We start from the raw sequence: 24571 nt of genomic DNA, 5'->3' as shown, positions 1-24571 counted from the left end.
GTCTCTTCCACACTCATTTTCTATACGTTAGAAATGTTGTAATCACTTTCCAACAAACGATCATTAAAAACAAGTTTCCTGTTTAAATTCTCTCCTCACTCTCCAAGGATTTACATAAAAAGAATAATTTAAAAAAGAAAAAAATGAAAGTAGCAAAAAACAGAGACTTAAACAAATTTTCTGAATGCCTAAAAGCAGACCAAAATGTATAAACAAAGTAAAATTAATCAAAATCTCACGAGGGGCTGCGCGGTTTCAGATGTAGCAGCCGCTGCAGTGCAGTGCACGGCCTCGTTTGGACGCTGCTTCTAACTATTCAAAGATATCTGAAGGAATCTGCACTGCTCGCAAACACAGGGGAACCAGGAACGTGCAGACACTCCAGTACGTGGCAGCCTCGTTTGGACGCTGCTTCTAACTATTCAAAGATATCTGAAGGAATCTGCACTGCTCACAAACACAGGGGAACCAGGAACGTGCAGACACTCCAGTACGTGGCAGCCTCGTTTGGACGCTGCTTCTAACTATTCAAAGATATCTGAAGGAATCTGCACTGCTCACAAACACGAGGGAACCAGGGAACGTGCAGACACTCCAGTACGTGGCAGCCTCGTTTGGACGCTGCTTCTAACTATTCAAAGATATCTGAAGGAATCTGCACTGCTCACAAACACAGGGGAACCAGGAACGTGCAGACACTCCAGTACGTGGCAGCCTCGTTTGGACGCTGCTTCTAACTATTCAAAGATATCTGAAGGAATCCGCACTGCTCACAAACACGAGGGAACCAGGAACGTGCAGACACTCCGGTGCTTCCAGCCTTTTGTATGGCGCACTTTCACCAAGGAAATAAAAGTTGGTTTTGCATATCATTTGCATAATTGAAGAACATTCTTTGACTTGTCGTTTGCTTTCCTGATGTTCTTGTTTAATAAAATCAAATCAAATGCTTCTTTTTTTTAATAGCATCATATGCATTTTGAAATATCCATTAATTTTTGTGGGCAGTATATTTACTTGATGATATCAAATAATTATTCTACTAGATATAATAACAGTATTATGATTATGTTCTTAAAAAGGAGTCCTTGTCTTTTAGAAATACACCCTGAAATATTAATCGATGAAATAATATACCTGAAATTTGGTTAAGACTGGGCGCGCGGGTAAATAAAAACAGCACTGGCCACATTCCCTGCTGACACCACTAAAGCTACCTGGCAGATACATACAGACTCATCCACCACTCTCTAGTGTTGTAGATATTTGCAACTTCCCACAATAAAGTTTTAAAACTTGGTAATTAAAAAAACAACACAAAAACTACAGCCCACACCACATGGCAGGAGGGAGCACAGCAGAGGTGAGGGCTGAGCGTGGCGCCTCACAACCTTCGGAGGACCCACAGTGGGAGGCAGGAGAGCCCAGGGAGGACCCACAGTGGGAGGCAGGAGAGCCCAGGGAGGACCCACAGTGGGAGGCAGGAGCAGTGGGAGGCAGGAGAGCCCAGGGAGGACCCACAGTGGGAGGCAGGAGAGCCCAGGGAGGACCCACGGTGGGAGGTAGGAGAGCCCAGAAGCACAGGGTCATTGAAATTCTCCCTAGAAGAAAGGTCGAGCCAGTTCCTCGGAGCTGTCTCTCCATTCTCTCCTCATCATAATGATAATAATAATAATAAGCGTGAGTCTGAAGAAAAGAAACACATTATTTGGAGAGAACGAGGCCTCCTATGGTGAGTGTTGGTCCTGCTAATTGCCCCGGCAGCTAGAAGACTCAGGGCAGACGGCCAGCTCTCCAGCCGTTACAGGAAACTCAGGTCAAGCTCACCAGCTGACCATCAATAGCTGGGCTTCCACGAGGCTCCTAATTTCCTCATCCTCAACTCCCTATGGAAAATCAGTAATTATAAGACAGGGTGGGGAAAAGCTAATACAAAGGAGAAAGACAAAGGTAAAAGAAAAACTGACCCTTGAGCAAATAAATTACCTAGCCGACAGAAAAGACTTTAAAATTTCAGATTTTATACCCAGAAATTAATAGGATACTAAGAAAAAGCTACAATCAACAATTGGAATTTAAATTAAAATAGAATATTCTATATCCGAGTCATAATATAAAGGAAATCTCAGAGGATACAGAGGGGAAAAAATAGAGATGGAAAATATGAAATAAGAGTCAAAGATCCAGGGAATTCAAGAGGTCCAATATCCAAATAACACACACTTCAGGAAGGGAGAATAGGAAGAACAGAAAGGAACCTATATATATATATATTTTTTTTTTTTTAAGCAGAAATTTTCTCAGAAACAGATACATAAATCTTCCGACTAAAACAGTTCTTCCAGTACACAAAGATGATCCAAATCTAAGCATATCTTCATATAATTATAGAATACCAAGAATAAAGAAAAAAGGCTAAAACTTTCCAATGAGTGATAGAAAAGGTGATACATATATAGGTAATATATAAATATATTTAAGAAACACCCCAGCTACAAATACATAGATCTGTCCACGGTACCCAAAAGTTCCCTGGTGCCTGCACTTCACCAGACTCCCTTCTCTCCACCTACCTGTTCTCTACCTGGTCTCTTCCTGTCTTTCAAATTCCAGTTTAGATCTTGGCCCCCTGGTGCAACTCTTCAGCCAGTCATCTAAAGCGATCTTACTGCCCCTTCTGCACCATTCACAGGACATCCAATCTGTTAACACTTTACGCCTTACTTCCGAACCGCTGTAGCCAAGTCTCATTTCTTGGAATTTATTCAAAAACCGTTGGCTCGCAGAAAATAAGGACACAGTCTTAATATTTTTTTTTAACTCTTTCACAGAATTGTGTAGCCAGCAGACATCAAATGCCAGATGATCTAAAACCCGTTCCCAGGACACAGCTTAACTTCACTAGTTGCTTATAGTTCATCTGATCTTTCCTAAATTCATGAAAAAGTTTTACACTTAGATGTGTAACTAAAGTTCAAGGAAAGTTTAGAAGGAAGAAACACACATAAATAGCACAGAGGTAGCTTGTTCAAAGCCCCCACAAACTTCAAGTCTTATCCTAAGCAGTGAGCAACACTGGTTCCCAGGGCCTGATAGCACACAAGTCAGAGGAAGACACAAAAGGATTCTTTTACTAGAGGGGGTGTAGGGGGGGCGAGGGGGGGCAAGGAGTCACGTGGCCCCTAAGCAGTGAAGCAACTGCCTCTGACCAATATCTAAGCAGCCAGCTGCTGTTTCAACCCAGATACTAAACCAGTGCAATCATAAAATTCATACGAAGTCTGGGTCTGAAATTGTAACACACCAACACCAAACTCTAGAGATTCTATCCAACGGTAAAAATAATGCCTATTACCTTGTTCTCTGGAACTTTTAACACTGGCTGGGAAGAAACAAAGGATAAGAAACCTAGCTGATTATAGGATTATTACAAAGTAGGTTTAACAAAAACAAACAAATAAATAAATAAACCACCTGACTGGATCAAATTTTGGAAGAAAACTTCTTTTCAGCCTATTTACTGTTAATTAGGGAGGGCGAAACGGTCCATGAATTCACTATCCATGAAGAAACTCTTCAGGGAAGAGTTCTGATACACGTAAATGGTTTTCCAGTTCTAAATATGAGTCAGATTGTCTTTCTTTTTATCCAAGGGGGCTTAAAATCTCTGATTACTGCAGACACTTTCTTTCTTAGACTTCAAATACATGATCCAGCTGGCAGCCAAGGTGAAGAGACATGTTCAGGCCGTGGCTATGCACCTGCTCTCACTGAAAGGTCTAGGAGGGGGGAGGCAGTCGTTCCACAGGGCTTCCTTGCTGAGGCTCCGCCTGAGGAAGAGGTAGAAGGGCTTCCCTCCTCAGTATTGTAGCCCCACTTGGTGTGTCAGAGAGGCGGGAACGTGGGACTCCAGGCTGAGCTCCTAAAGGGAGATCTCTTTAGGAACATCCAGAGAGTTAAACTGACAAACTCTATCCCCAGTCAAATAAATCGTTACTCCGCTTTCATTTAAACTAACCTTCACTCCCCTTAAGGTTACAGGTAAAAGCCTAAGAGACACACACAGACACACAATATTCCCTTCTTGACACCGCTGTTTGTCTTATCAAGAGAGAGAGATAGAGACAGAGAGAGAGAGAGAGAGAGAGAGAGAGAGACAGGAAGGGAGAGATGAGAAGTTGATGAGAAGCATCAACTTGTAGTTGCGGCACCTTAGTTGTTCATTGATTGCTTTCTCATATGTGCCTTGACCGGGGGGCTACAGCAGAGCCAGTGACCCCTTGCTCAAGCCAGTGACTATGGGATCATGCTAAAGATCTCACGCTCAAGCCAGCAACCCCACACTCAAGCTGGTGGGCCCGTGCTCAAGACAGCAACCTTGGGGTTTTGAACCAGGGACCTCAGAATACCAGGTTGATGCTCTATCCATTGTACCACTACTGCTTTTGTAAAAATAAAATATTTTCACCTGACCCGCAGTGGCGCAGTGGATAAAGCGTCCACCTAGAATGCTGAGGTTGCCAGTTGGAAACCCGGGCCTTCCCTGGTCAAGGCACCTGTGTCAGGTGATGCTTCCTGCTCCTCCCCCCTTCTCTCTCTCTCTCTCTCTCTCTCTCTCTCTCTCACTCTCTCTCTCTCTCTCTCTCTCTCACTCTCTCTCTCTCTCTCACCCTCTCTCTTCTCTAAAATAAAAATAAAATATTTTTAAGAATTTCAAAACAAAATAATGAAATGAAATATTTCCGACATTCTTATTGCAGGACACGTCCTTCTACCAACTTGTCACTGTTTGTGCCCACAATGCACACCTCACCTCAAAAGACAAGAAAACAGCAATAAATATGCCTCTTTGGGAAGAATATACTTGTGGTCTAACAAGGTGTGAATACAAATTGTTGAGAAATTATTAAGAACTGTCACTATTCTGACCCTTCTTCAACCTTCCCTGTCACTGCCACCTCGACAGCTCTCCGGACCAGAGCTGGGGGAGAGGGACTTCTATGGACGTGGACAGAAACGTCAAGCCGCTGCTTTTGACCCTGTGTATGACAGCTTTTTGGGAAGAAAGACATTATCTATTAATATATCACTTCAATTCAATCAAAGGTCTCTGTAAAATATTATTCTGAGGGTATTTTAAAGTAACAGATGTGTCTAATATTTTCAGGGAAATGTTGTAACATCACATTTATCTTCTAATAAAAAAATCCAAGGAACACATTTAAAAAATAATCATTGACACATGTACATCTTGTTTTAATTTACTGTGACATGGAAATCTCAACAGGAATTCAGTTTATCCAGATGGGACTCAGCCCTGGCTGGGGAGCTCCATTGGTTAAGTGTCATCCCAACACACCAAGGTCGCAGGTCCCACCCCCAGTCAGAGCACACACAAGAGTCAACCAGTGAATGCATGAATAGTGGGCCAACAAATCCATGTTTCTCTCTCTTCTTTCCTCTCTCTCTTTAAAACCAATCAATCAATCAATGAGTAAAAAGAATGGGGACCTATTTTGTCACTAGTCAGGGATGTGAGTGCCGTCCCCCGGGAGAACGAAGTCTCCTAAACACCCTTTACAATTGAACAGAGAATCCAGAAAAAAAGGGACCAACAACGTTCTCAGTTGTGTGGGAGAAAAATTAAAAAGATATAAATACATCTCACTCTTTAACTCTTCTTCCCTTCAACTAAACTTTAAAAAGGAAAACTGTGTTTTCCTGCTTCAGACTACGGCCCCAAGAGCTTTCTACTTAAGTTCAAATAGCAATGTTTCAAATGGTCCCTCCAAATAATGAAGACCAATCCCTAGTCTCCAAAACAATTCATATAACACAATAACTTTTAACACCTTTGCTTGACACGAACCTCTTATTCGATTACAGAAATACTCACATGTGTGGGTTCTGAACTCCTGTAGGATTGGGATTCAGAGTAAACCTTGCTGTAGATTTGAAAGGTGGGTTTGCAAAGTTCAACTTCAGTGCTTTGCGTTTACCTAAGAAATAACAAATAAAAAGTAAAAGTTTCAAGTACTACAAAACAGGCACTGTCCTGAGGGCATAAGAAAGTCATACCAAATGGCAGAAAACATTTCCTTTACATATAGGTAATATAGTATTTTAAAAGGCAACAGAGAATTTCTAGAATTAAGAGAGAGTAAACAGAAATTGTCTAAAGTTGTTACCATCCATAAACCACACATTTATGCTCCAGTAAAACAGGAAGTAATTTCCAGGGCTTCAAGTTCAATGCCCAGAGAAGCTGACACTTATGCAAGTCAAAATATCATTATGAAAATCATTCACTTCAGCAGTTATATTGAAAAATGCTAAACTTTAATGCCTTAATTTAATAAGTATCATTTTCTCTCAAATGTAATCAACAATTGCATGCAGAATCTAAAGCATTTGCAACCATAATGGGCTAAAAAATACCATGGTAGAGTCAACTTCAAATTAATAACAAAGAAAAAAAATTAATAACAAAGATATGTCAAATAATTATTTATCTGGAGCAATTCCTTTAGGCTGAGGAGGAAGAAGATATCAATGTTTTATATTACATAAACAAAACATGTCCTTTATAAAACACCAGAAAATTCAGAAAAGACAAAACAAAAAAATATATAAAATATTATATACACATATAAAATAGATGGGGTTCTTAAAAATACTTATGTACACTTCTAAGTCCAATGACCCCAAACACATTCTTCTATATTGCGGACTACTTTCTCTACACAGACATTGTTCTTGCTCTACAGTTAAAACCAGACCAGAACACTGTTTCATAACATGCTTTAACCACTGACCACATTTCATCGTGGCTTCAGGCACATTTTGAGGGTACTAGTGTCCCCCAGCACTCACTCTTCGCAGTTTATTGTACATGGATCTACCCACTCAGACATGCCTGCAACCCAACCGCCTCCCCTGCGCGGAGGACTCGGCCGCTGTCCGAGAGCGCGCAGCCGCCTCAGCCTGGTCTGTGTGAGGGGACTTGCAAGTGTGGGTCGCCACGCTCGTCGGACCGGACAGAAGAGGGGCCCAGAGCCACGCTCGTCCGACAGGACAGCAGAAGAGGGGCCCAGAGCTCCTTCCTGGCTGTGGCCCCGGTCAGCTGTGGGGGGCGGGCCTTTCTACTGGATGGGAATTCCGAAGGCCCGCCCCCTCACTTTCAGAAATAAGACTTATACCACATGAGCCTTCTGCAACTGGCCTCTCCGGTACCGAGTATGTACTTTAAAATCATTTTTATTTGACAGCAAGTAGAGTAAGGAAGGACATTCAAATTGCACATGCAAATGGTACTCTATAAAAAATACATAGTAAATATGACTCTTTTAAAAAGCCAGTTCTGTATATTACCAAAAAAAAGTTTAAGTATTGAGATAAAAATCTGGGAAAATGCTTGCAATACAAAATCAGAAACTCTCTCTCTATATAAAGACATCATACGTTAGGGAAAAAATTTAAAAATCGGCAAGGGTATGATCAGTAAAGCAAAATTATGAAAGAATTATGAAAGGCAGTTAAAATTTTGATCATGTGAAACTAGAAAAGCTTACAGGTTTTGTTTTATACATACACATCTATACTTTCAATGATAACACATGGATCAAAGTGACTAGGTAAAATGATCATTAGTACAATACATTACCGGTGGAAAAGTACATTTTACCGGTGACAGTTTCAGCAATATATACAAGAAAAACACTGTATACGCATGCGCTCTTTTACTTCTTGGAACTGTGGCTCTGGGCAACGTGGAAGGCAGAGGGTCACGCTCAGGCCTGGCAGGTCCGCCCTGCGGGGCTCGGGCCATGCTGGGGCTGCTGGACCCTCTCTTCCTTCCACTCACTGTCACCTGTCTCCCTTTCAGTTTATCCAAAGCCTGACCCACCACGTATTTTGGAAGCAGATCACTTGTCTTCTTGTTTCGAGGTCCACAGATGGAGAGGAATTGTGTGTCAAAATGGATCCTCAGAGTCCCACCCAGACCTGATGTAGATGATTTGGGATGACATTTCCAACTGTTGGGAGGGTGAAGTGCCGGTTAGCTCTGGATCGGACCTGTAGGCTGAATGTGTTTTGCATGTGAGGTAGATGTGAGTATTTGGGGGGCCAGAAGGCAGACTGTAGTGGACTGAATGGTGGGTCCCAAAGAGACCAGGTCCTAATCCCTGGAACCTATGAATGTTACTTTAAATAGCATAGCTTCTGAAGATAAAAATTAAGCTAAGGACTTCTGCAAATCAAATTTGAGAAAGTTCAATGCCCACAAACACCCCAAATCAAAAGCTGAATGCCACCTGTCATGCAGTGTATGTCTGGGACCTCTCGGTACGTCACCCATGACCTCAGGACGGTGAAAAACTGATCAATGACCAAGATCAAGTGCAAAACAACACCACAACGAAGAATCACTGTGAGAACAGCCAAAGGAAAACAGGAAAATTGGCCCTTTCTTCAAAAGCTAACTTCTGCACCACCCTGGAAATTCCGGTTTCCAAGCTCTCCCCGAAGAGAACACCCCGAACTATTGAAACAGTCTGTCCCACATCATCTAAGACAGTTCTTTCCTCAAGTTTTCATCAGAGAAACATTCCCAAGCACGGGGTCTTCAAGAACATTCAAAACTATGGTTGAAGAAAAAGATATACCCAGGCATATCCATGCTCACTAAGCCCAAGAGCACCTTCTGCTGTGACTGACACAGCATCTCAACGCCTCACAGAACACTGAGGGTGGAAGGTCAGCTTTATTTGGCCTTTGGCCAAATGATCAAGAGCCCTGAATATTCTCCCTCTGCTATCTCCTCAAGCAATACAAACCTTCAACATCACTTTCCATACAACTAAATTTGATCTTAGCCAAAGATCTCACTCACCAAGGGCACTAGTCTGTCCACAGATCAAATACAAGATGACCGCTCTGCATTCCAGATTACCAAAAACATCTCTCCTTCACTATTCTCAGATAACGAAAAGGTGTCATTTCCTCACTATTCATTAGGAAGCGATATTATTCATACTTTCCAAAACCAGTGTGTCCTCAGAGGAATACTGTGTTTACACCGGGTCCACCTTGTAACCCCCAAGGCTGTTTCCATCATCAAATTGTGAACGATTTTCTTTTCTAACTGGTTAACTCTCTTGATTTATCTTTGAGCTCTGCAAACCACCTGTAAGAGGTAACTAGAGGAAAATAGCAATTCAACAAATATTGACTGAGATACAACGATTAGATTGTTTTTTGTCAACACTGCACTATTCTCTCATCCCACACAGGAGACTTCTTTTCTGTCCTTGTGTCTGAGGAAGGAGGGTTCTGGCACCCTGGTCAGAATGAGAGCCAGAATCTTCCCATGCAATCTGTAAGTGTGGACACCAGCTCTACAATATTTTAGTCAATCTACATATTTTCAACACCAGTTATTTCACCAAATCTGAAATAGTAACAGCAATGTTTTCACTGGTGATGGCAGTAGAAACCACTGAAGGACCTGTATGGAACATGTAATAGCTGCCTCCAGAGGATGGCTTTGTGATATGATACTAATGAATCACTGTGGGTTATGTGGCCGAGCGTTACATACATAGTCACCTAGGGGTCACAACTCCTTGTGTCCACACCTCTTTGTAATGTAACTTTGCTGCTTTGCCCTAATCAATAGGTGACTACATCCATTTCCCTACCTCTTGAATCTGGGTTGGCCTTGGGGCTTGTTTTGACCAGAACAATTTAGCTGAAGGAATGTTTAATGACTTCCAAGGGTTAAGACTTGAGGCCTTGTGGCTTCTACTTTCACCTTCTTGGGAAGTACTGAGTAAGGCTAGGCGGTCCAGTACAGCTGCCTTGAGAATGGAGGCCCCAAGAAGGAAGGGGGGCAGAAGTACCACCACCTCAGCTAGGCTCAGTCAGCCCCACAGACCTACTAGCTGCACGCTGACATGTGGGCGGACTCCAGGGAGCCCAGCGGGGCTACCACTCAACGAACAAATAACCACGAAAATGAAACAGCTGCCCTTTTACACCACTCTTCACAGCCGAAGGAGCCAGGAAGGAGTGCAGGGCCCTCTAAAGGAACTTTCCCCGTCACCACAAGGAATTCTCTAGAACCCAGCACAGGAAAAAGTGAGAACCTGAAGTACAATGTACGAGTCAGTCACATATGCCTTCAAGAATAGTGGTGATGGAGCAGCCAGAACTCAGAGCATCCTCTGGGGTGGGGGTGGGGGTTGCCATAAATTCCTTTCTCTCTTGACTTTAATTCTTAGTACCTTCTTTGCAAACCAGGAAGAGAATAGAAAATAACTTTTTTAATTATTTGTAATCACCAATCATGAAATGAGGAACACACAATTCTAGCCATATAACTTTATATTCAAACACTTTCAGAAATGAGGAAACACAGTGTTAGACAAGAACCTGTTTTCATTTCCCTTTCTGCTTCGATTACTACAGTAATAAGTGCCCTAATTTATTACATCAGTGCAGAAGCTGAGAGAGGAAGGAAGTCACCCTGGTCAGTCCTGTCCTGGACTGACAATCTCCAATCTCGGGCATTCCAAGTATTAAATGAGCTACTACTACCAGCTAATGCTATACTCCTCCTCCTCTACTCCTCAAGTCTTTGATACACAACAGTGAGCGATTTCCAAAAATTCATAAATCTCACAACTTTGAGCTCCAGTCAGTAAAATAAAGCTGCTAATCATTGATGCAGCTAACATTTTGAAGCTGAATGGTTCTGAGTTTAAGAGACGAAGTAAATAGGCCAGCAGCCTCCCCACCGTCTTTAACATGTGTTAACACTTTCGTATAAGATGAATTTTGGGGGAGGCCAATGTAACGACTGACATCACCATAGGTACAGAAATATCACGGCCCCTGCACAGGCGCAGCTAGTGTGCCCGGCAGGAGACAAAACAGCTGACCCACGGCAAAGATTGTTTTGTGTGGCGTCCTGCCAGAATGATAAAGGAATATTGGTAGGAGGAGGCTGAAGGGTCAAAGGAGGAATTAGTATTGCTAAATAAATGCTAAATGATCACCACTGAAATACTGCTAAGGAAAAAGAAACAGGATATTCCTACAGCCTGGGCACTTAACACATCTGTAAAACCAAGACCGAAACAGACCTCACACGGCAGCACTTCTGTGGCGAGGGTGACCATACCTTGAAAATGCAATGGCTGCTGAACAGTAGCATGAAAAATGGTAACTGCTATGATATTAGTTCTAAGTATTAAAACTGAGAAGCCCTGGCCAGGTAGCTCAGTTGGTTAAAGCGTCATCCCCATACGCCAAGGCTGTGGGTTCAATCCCCGGTCAGGGCACACACAAGACAACCAATGAATGCATAAATGAGTGGAACAACAATTTGATGTTTCTTTCTGTGTGTCTCTGGCTCTCTTAAAAAAAACTGATTGAAAAGTAAGTTAATTAAATTCTCTAAAAAGAAAAAACCTGGAAAAAGTTTGATACATGTTAAACCAACAAAAGATATGAACAAGGAGAGAACAAAATTCAGTTTGCTTTGTTGGTTTGTTTAAATTACTGTCCCATAAAAATCCCTACTCCCATCCAAATCCACCATTTCTCTTAGAAACTAGAAAAAACAGCATGGAATGACAGCGCCAGTTCACCTTGTTTTGAAACTCGGCTCTGCTACTTCCTGGCTGTACACGAGGGCAGGTGACGACCTCCCAGCCTCAGTCCCAATCCAGCCACACGAAATGAACTGCTCCTTCCTCGGAGGGGGCTTGGAGGGGTAAAGGATCAACAGTGTCAGCCTCATACTGGCTCAGTTGTCCAGCTTTCTTACGCATTCCCTCGTGTCCCGATGGCTGGTCCCACACTAGGGGCATTTCACTAGCACCAGTCAATGTTTCCTCCATGTTAAACATTCTCCTCAGCAGACAAGGTTGACCTCAGAGGTCAAGCTGCCTAACCGAGACAGAAGTAATTCACTGTCGGCATTCCTGACCTCTGGCCTAGGACTCTCGTCCTCTCCTGGAACAGGGACACTTTTTTTTAACCTGGAATTATCAAAGGTCCTATTATTCCTCTATCAGTTCCCTCAGGGCGGCTGCCCTGACAGGAAGGCAGAACAGCTCCTCGCAGACACTGATAGACTCCAGAAATGGGCATTTTGCTCATTACAGACTGCATGTTACTGTGAGGTTCTTGTTTGGTTAACAGACGTCTTCAGGGGGAGTTTGTAGGCTTAAAAGCCCCAAATTTGTGCCCAAGTTGATCTTCCAAAAGGAAAAAAAAACTTTTAACTCATTTCTGTCACAGTAAATTTCATGGAATGAAGCTCTCAATATGACTTAAAATCCTTCCAAACGTAATACTTGAACTGAGTCTTCATTCCCTGATTCGGCTAATCCTCAAATCACTCTGGCATGGTTATCTGAACCCCTCTAGGACCACTAGTAATTTTAACTCAGTTATTCACAATGCCATTATTATGGATTTCTATAGGCAGCCTGAGCTGGCAATTAATTAAAACCACCAACAGCACTACTTTTGATCAGACTGAGCCAGGGATGTCTGCTACCAACGAGCAAATATAATTCACCAGGCTAAACTGGCCAAGTGCTGGTCAGTCCAAACTCCTCAGAAATATACCAACGCAGGAAGACCTGCTGAGATGACCAAGGGAGCACAAATGTCAAGGCTTCATGACATAAACAGGACCTGAGATGAGGGAGGAATCAAACAGATGTTGTTGAGCAGAGCTTGGCATCAAACAGATGTTGTTGAGCAGAAGCTTGGCTTTTGATCTCCGTGGTCCCAAATTCTCCCATAAGGGCCCCTGGTTTATTGAGGGGCAAAAAGAAATTAGCTTTGTCTGAAATAACAGCCCCAGCTGAAGTCACTACTTTCTGAAATAAAAAATTCAAGGGGTGGTGGATATAAGGGCTTTATGATATGACATCAAATATCCCAATTAGAAAATAAACAGATAATTCACAAATAAAAGAATAAAAATAAATCATTTACATGAAAATATCAAATTCTTCTAGTTAATTCAAAATATTAAAATTCAATGTATGCCTTTAATAACATACATACATAAAAAGAATCAAGTTAACAAGGGTATAAAGAGCAGGTCTCTTCATTAAGTGAGAGGCGGGGAGGCAGAGACCAGGATTCTCCCTGTATGCCCCCTAAAAGGCGATGCTCTGCCCACCTAGGGCCACTGCTCCATTGCTTAGCAACCAAGCTATTTTCAGCACCTGAAGTGAGGCCGTGGAGCTATTCTCAGTGCCCGGGGCGAACGTGCTTGAATAGAACCATGGCTGTGGGAGAAAAAGAGAGAGAGACAGAATGAGAAGATGAGAGGTGGAGTAGCAGATGGTCGCTTCTCCTGTGTGCCCTGACCACAAATCAAACTTGGGACATCCACATGCCAGGCAGACACTTTTCCGCTAAGCCAACCGGCCAGGGCCAAGAGGGTCTCTTCTGAACACAGCTGTATATTTACATCTATTTGCGGTTATTTGGTGTCTCCATACTTTCCCCAACAAACCCAAAGCTCCAAAAAGACAGAACTGCTATTTCTCATGTACCTCAATGCCAAGATTTATACCAAACACATAAATTCCTAACATTTGTTCAGTAAACAAACAAAAATAGATAACTGATTAAACAAACAAATTCCTACTCTGAATATAAATTGGTCCACTTTCTAAGAGGGCAATATCTAGAAAGTATCTCAACATGCCCTACGGTTAACCCAGCACTTCCATTCCTAAGAACCTACCCTTTAGGAAGTTACAGAACATACAAGTCAACTTACTCAAAGCAGGAATATTTACAGTAGATCAATTACAAAATTATGGCCCAATTATAACTGCAATACTATACTACCAGCAAAAATAAAAATATATACCATAAAAGACTACTGATACCAGAAAATGTTAATAAGTAGTAAAGGAGTCTTTTTATCAGTTTTTTTTAGATCAGGCATCAAGGAACATGTCTAATAAATTATCATTTTAATAAAAACACATATAAGCATGATAATTTATAATCACCAAAATATCATTGGTAATTAATTCAAAGTGCTGGAATTATAGGTGATTTTTTTTCTTTTTTCTGGTTTTCTGTGATTCAGTTTTTCTACGTTAATAAGCATTTATTGTTTCGGTGTCAGTGATAATCTCCTGGCTACTCATACCAGAGCATTGTAAAACAGACCAACCTTACAGAGGACTAAAGAAATTAAAAAAACATGGCCTTAAAAATACAAATATAGACCCTTTCATACATCTATTAATATATCTTGGTCGGCCTAGCGTGCGGAGGACCCGGGTTCGATTCCCGGCCAGGGCACACAGGAGAAGCGCCCATTTGCTTCTCCACCCCTCCGCCGCGCCTTCCTCTCTGTCTCTCTCTTCCCCTCCCGCAGCCAAGGCTCCATTGGAGCAAAGATGGCCCGGGCGCTGGGGATGGCTCTGTGGCCTCTGCCCCAGGCGCTAGAGTGGCTCTGGTCGCAACATGGCGACACCCAGGAGGGTCGCAACATGGCGACGCCCAGGATGGGCAGAGCATCGCCCCCTGGTGGGCAGAGCATCGCCCCCTGGTGGGCGTGCCGGGTAGATCCCGGTCGGGCGCATGCGGGAGTCTGTCTGACTGTCTCTCCCTGTTTCCAGCTAAAGAAAAATGCAAAAAAAAATATATATATATATATATACACCTTGGATACTTCCTACACTATCATTTTGTAATATTTCACAAATTATATCTTTTGAGACTTTTGAAGGTATGTGGTTCAGCCAAATGTAACAATATTTTAATCTCCAACCGAACAGGAGAAGCTCGTCCAACACAATCACGCCCACAAAGCCACCCTCCAGTTATTTTGCAAGTGCAGTGTCCGCAGCAAAGTAAAGAGTCGGAATGCCAGTCCCACACCCACCTAGAGAGGGCGCCAAGTGGGTACCCAAGCCGGCTGCCAGGACCATCCGCACACCCGCCAGCCCTGTTCCGGGGACAAGAGGCAGAATGTGCTAGGACGAGTTTCTCATGAGTCTCCAGTTGACTCAGAGTCCTCTGGTAGACGGTCACCCTTCACAGTCCTTCCTGAGGAAGGCCGAAGCTGCTCCTCACCGGCCCGAAGCCCACTCACACAGCACTACTGCTACGTGAGGCGGAGAGGTCTAGCCAGGAAGGGGAGTGCTTATAGCACTGTCGGTAAAGGTGCTCAGCACCTTGTCCAGGTGCTCAGAACACTTCCCATCTGTTGGGCGGATAAAATGTATTATGCTGACTTTGTTAAAGACGGCACTGCCCACGAGGAGGCCCTCGCCCAGGTGATATTAATGTGTGTCTCTAAAGGCAGGCAAGATCATTGTAGCCTGGGGCTTGGTTTTGGGATTAAGCCTCTCCCACCCGTTTTGATGTGGGGTGGTACAATCCAATCATGCCTCAGAAAGTGACTTTGTATTAGAGACTTCCCTATTTTGTATATTGGATTAAGGGTTTGGATTTCTACACTATAAAATGGGGACGGAGCGAGAGAGTTTGCCCGCTTGGTTCCTGAGATTAGCATGAGAGAGCAGAGGAGAGCAGAGAAAGGCCACGTGGAGGAGGCCAGGAGGAGCAGCCAAGATGGCGGAGTGTTGAGTGAGAAGCCAGTTTGTGTAGAGTTTGTATCTGGGATAAGGAAGGAGATGGGGAACTGAGGAGAATAAGGCTGGTGAGCTAGAAACCTTTGATTCTAGGAAACTCGGATAAATCAGTAGCTTTGTGAGCACTGAATGTGATTGGATTTTGGAGCCCAGTGTGTGTTTTTACTTGGCCACCGGGTGCAAGCTAGAATTAAAGACTATGGCCCATCAGTTTTTGGCTCTGCTGTTTCTTTGCCGACTGTCCGAATCCAATGCGAACCTGCATGGGCCAGGTGGCGGCTGTAATAGTAGCCCTGGCCCTGGCTTCTGGCTTTACACCATCCATGCCATGCCTAAAACTCAGCCCAAACTATAGGACATTTATGTTCTTCAGCCTCCAACTTGTGAACAGATCAGCAGCAGCCCCGTGGGGTCAAGACACAAATGCCATGCTAGTCAACTCCAACAAAGTTTCCATGCAGAACGGTCCAAGGGACCTCTTCCTTCTTCTGTAACATGTAAGCCACAGAGCGACCTCTGTTCCCAATCAGAACCCCTCAACATTCTAATTAAACTCATTAGCTCCCCAACCTCTGAAGTCACTGTCTGACCATGCACAAATATTAGGGAGCTAGCCACACAACTGACTCTTCCTTTTCGGTAGCCATCTTTCTAGTGGGATAAGCCACATAATACACAAACTTAGGAAAACCGTGTCAAGAAAAATCATGAGGCTTGTTCCAGTTTTCATCACTCCCCCAAGCCCGGGCAGTGGATCCCTGCCAACGTCAATGTAGAGGCAGGGACAGATATTCTCAGAACAGCTTGCTTGAACTCTTAACGGGGAACCAAGCGCTCACTGGGCTGACATCACATTTATTTTTCCTGCTTGGTAAACACACACCATTCTACCATTACCATTTTAACTTTCTACCAGCCAGCCATAAATGAAATAAGCACGTGAACCGTATATTTTAACTATACCATCAGTATTTCTTCAATTGGTGCTTCAAACCTTTTTTATGTGTCGTGACATAAGAACATCTGGACAACACAATGAAGAAAAAACAGGGCTGTTCTTGGCCACTCCAGTGACCTAGAGCTCTACTCGGCAGCTCCAGGACACAGGGCCCGAGAAATCTGCATTTCAGCCGACAGATAATGTATTCACTGAAGCACCCACACTGAGGAGCTACCAAATAACCAGACCTGACTTCTCGAAAAGTTTACTTATCAATAGAATAGTATCAACCACACAACAAAGCTATCAACCACACAACAAAGGGAGACTTTCATCAGATGTAAATTTCCTTCTTTATCAGCCAAAAACACCAATCAGGATTCGCATCCATAACAATTAACTCTTCTACACCCAGTCCTCCGAAAACTTCCTTAGCAAGTAGATCAGGATCAAGAAAGCTGTAAGAAAAGGCACCCTAGCCTCCCAGTGAAGGTGGGGCTTTGGTCCTCCCAGAGAGGGCATGCGGAGCTTTTTCACAACAGACAGTCAACGTCTACTGGCCAGAATGATATGAGGTACCCACCTATCTTCCCGGGTGACTGCAATTAGCCCTCCTAGACACTTGATAATAGACTCAAAGCTAGGGGTTAATTGCATGCAAGGTGGTTTTGCTATACACAGTTCTGTGATATAGCACAAACACAGTCCTGCTTTTTAAATCTGCACTATGCCATGTTGCTTTTACTACAGAGCTACGTTAGTACCTGTTTTTGCAGACTGGAAGACATCCAAAGAGGACTCTTGCTTTTACAGAAAAAGCAAAAAACGAAAATACTGTTGGGTGCTTTGCAGAGCTGTTTAGAAAAAGAGCACCCCACACCCACAGCAGCTCCGCCAGGCTCCTCCCCCGGGAACTACGCGCAGCATCTCGGCACCAGTGCCGGTGCTCTGAACTAGGTCTCAGAACATCCGAGATCATCTCCATTACTCCGTGCCTCCGTCAGCAAGATGTGTCCTAAGGTCTCAGAAAAGCATAAGACAGCTCACAAGGCTGTTAGGCTTATCGCAAAACTAAGTGTAATTACGAAAGACGTTGGCCAAGAGTTGGATTTGGGACCTGGGAACACATACCATTTTTCCCACTTAGCTTCATGCTAATTGCTTCTTCCCTTCATACCATTTCAGCTAATGAAAAGTTTCACAGGGATGCTCTACTTTCAGAGAAGCAGGGAAACCCATATTTGGTATCAGTCCCAGGTTCTGGTGCCCCAAGGAATTTCTTAAGTGATAGGAGTGTGTCTTCTGTTACTCAGAGCAAGTCCCTTCCGAGCAAACCAGAGTTCATACTAATGAGTCACAAGGTTGGGGGAGGCCCTACAAAACTTCAGGGTGGGGCAGGTCTCCAGATAAATCAACTAAGGGACTGAGGCTTGTAGCTTTTAGCCCCGCCCCCTACACTCCATGGAGGGGAGGAGCACTGGAGATGGAGCTCAACCACCAATGGCCAATGACGTAATCAATTCTGCCTACGTCATGGAAACTCCATTGAAATCCCGAAGCAATGAGTTTGGGGAGCTTTCTGGTTGGTGAGCACAGCAAAGCGCGAGAACTCGTCCCCACAGAAGGCGTGGTAGCTCTGACCACCTCTGGCCACACCTTTCGTGTGACTGTTCCTGAGCTGTAGCCTTACTGGTGAATATAAGTCAAGTGTTTTCCTGAGTTATGAGAACTGGTCTGAAAATCAATGAACCCAGGTGGAGTGGGGGGGGGGGCAGAGGTAAGAGTAGCAGGGGAGCCCTTTAACTTGTAGACTCCCAGGCAGAAGTGTGGGTAACCTGGGTGCCGTGTTTGCATGCAGCCAGATCTGGAGTGGGGGCCGTTCTGTGGTGCCACACACTGCAACTCGTGAGACATGATGCTAACTCCAGCTAGCTATGCAGAATTGAGTTAAACTATTGAACACTCAGCTGGTGTCAGAAAACACCCGAGAGTCAACATTTAGAATACTGAAAAGTAAAGGATATTAAGATTTTCTAGTCAACAGAATCTTTTTATTGCCATTAATACTTGTAATTGATTTTTTTTTTAATTCAGTGAAGAGGGGAGGCAAAGAGAAAGACTACCGCATGTGCCCCAACCAGGATCCACCCAGCTTTGCCCCATCTGGGGTGTTGCTCCATTGCTCAGCAACCAAGCTCTTCTTAGCACCTGAGGTGGAGGCCATGGAGCCATCCTCAGTGCCCAGGGCCAACTCGCTCCAATTGAGCCATAGCTGCAGGAGGGGAAGAGAGAGAGAGAGGGAGAGAAAGAGAGAAAGAAGTGAGAGAGGGAGTTGTGGAAAGCAGATAGGTGCTTCTCCTGTGTACCCTGACTGGGAATTGAACACAGACATCCACATTCTGGGCCAACACTCTATCACTGAGCCAACCAACCAGGGCTGGAATTGATTTTTTATGCTATTAAAAACTCTAAGTAGCCTGGCCTGTGGTGGATAAAGCATTGACCTGGAATGCTGAGGTCACAGGTTTGGAACCCTGGGTTTGCCCGGTCAAGGCACATATGAGAGTTAATGCTTCCTGTCCCTCCCTCCTTCTCTCTTCCTCTCTCTGTCTCTCCTAAAATGAATAAATAAAATCTTAAAAAAAAACTATAAGGCCCTGGCCAGTTGGCTCAGCGATAGAGCGTCGGCCTAGCGTGCGGAGGACCCGGGTTCGATTCCCGGCCAGGGCACACAGGAGAAGCGCCCATTTGCTTCTCCACCCCTCCGCCGCGCCTTCCTCTCTGTCTCTCTCTTCCCCTCCCGCAGCCAAGGCTCCATTGGAGCAAAGATGGCCCAGGCACTGGGGATGGCTCTGTGGCCTCTGCCCTAGGCGCTAGAGTGGCTCTGGTCGCAACATGGCGACGCCCAGGATGGGCAAAGCATCGCCCCCTGGTGGGCAGAGCGTCACCCCTGGTGGGCGTGCCGGGTGGATCCCGGTCGGGCGCATGAGGGAGTCTGTCTGACTGTCTCTCCCTGTTTCCAGCTTCAGAAAAATGAGAAGAAAAAAAAAAAACTATAAACCTAAAAACAAAAAATATTTCAATTCAATTATAGATAAAGTGGAAAGATCATTTGTGAACATATTTTTTCACTCATATATCAATAGCTGATTTATAAACAAATATAACATATTATCAAGGATTATAATCAAGCCAGAAGGACTTCAAATACCAAGCAAAATCTTGATTTCATAGAGATCTTTTTAAAGCAAGGAATTAACATATCTGACCACATTATGCTGACTCAGAAACTCAGATAGAGGGTCTTACTCACTTCCTTTCCTTTCTGTTGGGCTCCATCATGGACCACAGTTACCTTTTATTCCAAGCTGACTTCTCTCTGCTCTCTCCAGGGAACACCTGACTCCCTCATCCTACAGACCCAGTACCTTATCCCCAAAGCAAAATATTCACACAACCACATAACACCACCTATAATAATAATCTTGCTTTCCACCATATGTCCTTAGGAATTCAAAAAGGCAAAAAGAGGAATCAATTTTGCATACAATTTAATTCAATTAAGATAATTCTGAAAGTCTTCCAGTAAACTTTCACCACTCAGTGGCACCTTTAAATGACAATGAGGCTCAGTTTTGCTGAGCATCTGTGGTCAGAGACACGTGCACTCAGAGGTGCGAGGTGGGAAGGCCTGCTGTGTTGCAGCAGCTTGCTCTGCTTCAGGCACAAGTCAAGCTGTATTTCCAAGACAACTCTCCCCGATGCTAAACACCATGGATAGTTGAGCAGTGATTCCGTAACTGCAGAGCAGCGGCCCACTATGTAATTTTAACTGGTCATCCAAGCATACTGGATCTATACAATAGCCCCTTTCTTTTTCAGGTCCGTACACCGTCAACATCTGAGTCTATGCATTCTTCACATCCACCTGGGTGACTTCTGACCATGGAAATTAGACAGAGCAGTCCAGTGACTTGGTACTTTACCTTATAGCACCAGGAACATCACAGGAACTCAAAAATGTCTTACTTTAATGAATAACCCAAACTGAGGTTTTGACTTAACAACTTTAGGACAAATAGTTTTCATTCAGACATCTCCATTGGGGGCTTTACCTGTATTTCTTGGTAGATCTAATCTATTGCTTCTTTTCTCTATCAATATATGTGTAGCTAGAAGTTACACAGGTTCTCTGGGAAAAAAAAAACAAGCCAGAGCTTTAAGCAGAGAAATGCTCCTTACAGACAGAGCCTCATGACACATGCGTTAGTCAGCCGTCTTCCGGCTTTTAAAAAGATACTTAGCATCTTTAATTGCCTCCAGTTGCACAGGACGTGACCATCTTCTGTACACTCAGCTTGCTCCAGTTCAGTGCCGCTGACACTAGATACCTTTTTAAGAAATTTTAAGGAATGGTTTGCAATCCAAATTTAAATTCAGATCCAACTGTGTTACCACCAAAGCAGATGAGAGGTGGAGAACGAAGGAGCACCTGCTACGGAGCTCATAGTGTATATACATAAGCAATCACTACCGTCCCGCTCTACTCCCCGGCCCAGCATCTGAACCACTTCTCTGGACTCCACTGAAGAAATCCACTCAAGTTAAAAATCATTACGGTGGGAGAGATGCTGTCATCTCCTGGTGGACAAAACCGAGTACCATTTGTTGCCCATCGATGCAGTCTACAAATTGAGGTTTTCAAAGGGTTAGAATAAAGTCATGTGAATCAGGAGCCAGCTGCACTCAAAGGGGGTCTGTTATATCCCATCTACTTCCTAAAATGTGTAAGCCCATGATAGCATCCTGACTGAAATCTCTCTAATTTGTTAGTCATCTACTGTGCAAGATCAGGTCAGGGTTAAGAGTATCACACAGGAGACTTTCATGAGTGACAAGACGGTGACTGACAGGGAGTGCGGCAAAGGAGTGGATTACGAAACTGTTCCTAGGGAAAGGTGAATAATTACAGCCTTGCGCAAGCACGTACAAGTCACTGACAGGTAAATGCCGACTGGCACACAAATGTTGCCCCAGGCGTTTTTTATACGCTCACTGAGAACTCTTGCTTACCTCGAGTCTGACCGAAGCACCTCTCCATGACTGGGGCCCCTAGCCCTGGGAAGGCAACGCCCAGGAGGACCTGAGCCTTCTAGCACTGGACATAAATTAACAAGCAGAGCTGGACTCCAATTTAGGGGGGGGGCCTTAATTTAGCAGAACTACTCTTACACACCCACTAGTTCAACAACTTCATCAAAAAATGTCAAGAAGTATTATTTGACATGTTTTTGTATTATTATTATTATCTTCAGAGATTAAGATATTTTAAAAAGTTAAAAGAGAACCCTGATTAACGAACAGATCAACTGGTATTCCAGGGTATGAAGGATACGTGTCCTGTTTTAACTCTCTCAAAGCACAGAAAGTCACAACACATGTTTTTGTGTAGGTGTGTGCAGATACACACGTCACTCCCTTCTACAGTGGTGCAATTAAATTGGAGAGAAGCAATGCTTAACTCTATAATTAGCATTCTGATAATTCACCCCAAACAGCTGACTACAGCTATTATTTGCAGAGCCCAGGAATGTTCGAAAACACAAGTTAACCAGTTACTAGTGAAATAATAAATTTAGACAAAAATCACTGGTGGTGATCAAAGCATCAGTGGAAGGCTGATGGGGCACTTGAGCCTATGGAATCACACTGACCGCACCTCACCACGGACCCACCGTAACAACACCTACACCAAGACAACAGGCTTCCTGCTCCGGCGCAGCAAGTCCACAGCTCTGCCTAGGAAGTGTTCTTGCCAATTCACAGGAAACACGGGGCAAAGAGGAATGGGTGGAACATGACAAAAGGACGTCATCAGCGAAATCCAAAATGTGTACAATGCTACAAGATACATGACCCAATTTGTTCAATGACTAAATGGAGAGAAAAAAGAAGAGGAAACGACTCCAGATTTTAAAGAATCCTAAGAGATAGATCAGGCGTGTGCAATGTGTGTGGGCCTGCTGAGCTCTCAGCTTGAACACATCAACTGTAACTTTGGCATGTGTAAGGCATCTGAGATCTGAACACTGAGTGGTGATCTGATGCTGTTTTATTTATTTAATGGTGTAAAATGGTATTGAGGTTATGCGTGTAAGAGTCTGTCACTTAGAGGATACGTGACTTGGACATATGTGGATGAAACGGTACCCAGAATTAGCTGCAAGATATTTCAGGAGAGATGGTGGGAGAGGAACCAATGAAATTAAGACTGGCCATTAGTTGATAACTGTTGCTATGTAATGGGCACGTGGTCCTTATACTATTCTATTTTTGTGTGTTTGAAAACTACTATAATTAAATTTAATTAAATAATGTTCCGCCTTCCACTCCTAAGTAAATGAAAGTAGGAGGGACATAAATCTTTTTGCTAAAAGCATCAACTCATTGTGAAGAGTCCATCTATTCAAATCCATCCTCTGCAATGCACATCCGTGCCTCCGGGCTCACCAACTACTACCAGGTCCCCTGACCGTTTACTCTGATCAGCTGTTCTCCAGCCACATGGCGCATCTGGGGCTCCCAAGGGCATTAATTCATCTTCCACAACCGCCTGCGCCGGAATAGTTTAGGGTTTTTTTATTAAATTATTCCCTGACGGTGGACCCCCTGCGTGCCGGAGCTGCCGAGCCACAAGAAAACTTTCCACTTAATGTTCCGTCAGGCTGAGCAGATGGCATCGTGAAACTCTCTGGGGCCGGGAAATCAGAAATGCTGTAAAGGGTGAGTCCAGACCCCGTACCATTTGCGAGTGAACACCCCTCAAAGACCAGCTCCATCAAGGTCCAATGCCTTCTTTCAAGAACCAGTAAAACACTGTGGTTTATAGCATGCGATCTGTGATCACACCAAGGCCACACAGGCCTGTCCCTCGTTGATGGTATGACTTCGAAAATTTTCCTTAATTTTTCTGTGCTTCAGTTTTCTCATTTTGATAATTTTGATACTTCATAAGCTTGTTGTAAGAATTCAAGAGTTAACATAAAGTGTTTAGAACAGAATATGTCATACAATAAATAAATTACCTATTATTATTACCATCACACAGTCTGTCTCATGTGCAATCCCTCAAACCTAAGCGTCTTCAGGGGAGGCTCTAGACTGGATTCATCTTAAAGACCCAGTGCCTCTTACTGTTAGTGGTGTATATATACATATATTTGTTAACTGTTCCATGTGTGTCTGTCTATTTAATGTTAGAAGAGGTTCTCTAAAAGGGAGTGGATATGCTTGAATATATCTGATTTTCACTTCCAATTAATGTTCACTTAATGAGAAGATGAACACCAACATGTCTAATATATCTTTTCATCTAGACACTTATGTCTGGATTTTGGAAACAATCATCAAATCATGTAGTGAGAATTCAAGTATTTGCTACACCTTGTTTGAAAACCATCATCCTAAATACATAAGCTAAATTACAAACCACTATGATTAAGTTGAGGTTTAATTAGGAAACTCTGACGACTTTCCACACCATTTATGCCCCTATACCTGTTCAATCACAAGTTCTGTGAACTAGCCCTGCATTTTATAAGAGTCGAGTTTAACTGGCAGCTGAAGGAAAACTCTGAAATGTAGGGGAAGAATTAATATTTTTTCTCACTCAAAAATATCACACATTAAGCTTCTCCAAAGGATTTTGAAGGTGCAACAGCTGTTTGAAATGAAACTTTCCTTCTTCTAGAGTCAAAACCCATTTTTCAGGAGAAATGAATGTTTCCACCACTACCAAGATCAAAGATAGGCAGCATGGCCCTGGAATGGTGAAATGTATCAAGGGCCTAGAGAACCTTGGCTGGGCCTAGTCCACGACCACCGTTCTTGGGTTTTAATTAGCATCAAGGCTATTTCCAAACAGAGAGAGTTTTCATAAGAGTTCACCATGGTCCCCAAAGATAGGGATGAGTACACTGGG

General features: G+C 43.6%; 1 protein-coding gene across 3 annotated transcripts in view; it reads right to left on the bottom strand.

Moving 5' to 3' along the window:
• MAP2K4 (mitogen-activated protein kinase kinase 4) overlaps nucleotides 1–24571 on the bottom strand; it is a 96438-nt gene that overhangs the window by 58104 nt on the left and 13763 nt on the right. For all 3 annotated transcript variants that reach the window (XM_066264287.1, XM_066264288.1, XM_066264289.1), the window contains one exon: nucleotides 5897–5999. In XM_066264287.1, the coding sequence (XP_066120384.1) occupies nucleotides 5897–5999 (103 nt within the window). The remainder of the gene's footprint in view (nucleotides 1–5896; nucleotides 6000–24571) is intronic.

The sequence above is a fragment of the Saccopteryx bilineata genome, chromosome 2 (assembly GCF_036850765.1).
Source record: "Saccopteryx bilineata isolate mSacBil1 chromosome 2, mSacBil1_pri_phased_curated, whole genome shotgun sequence".
Lineage (NCBI taxonomy): Eukaryota > Metazoa > Chordata > Mammalia > Chiroptera > Emballonuridae > Saccopteryx > Saccopteryx bilineata.
The sequence above is the reverse complement of the archived record's forward strand: the minus strand, read 5'-3'. Positions and strand labels throughout refer to the sequence as shown.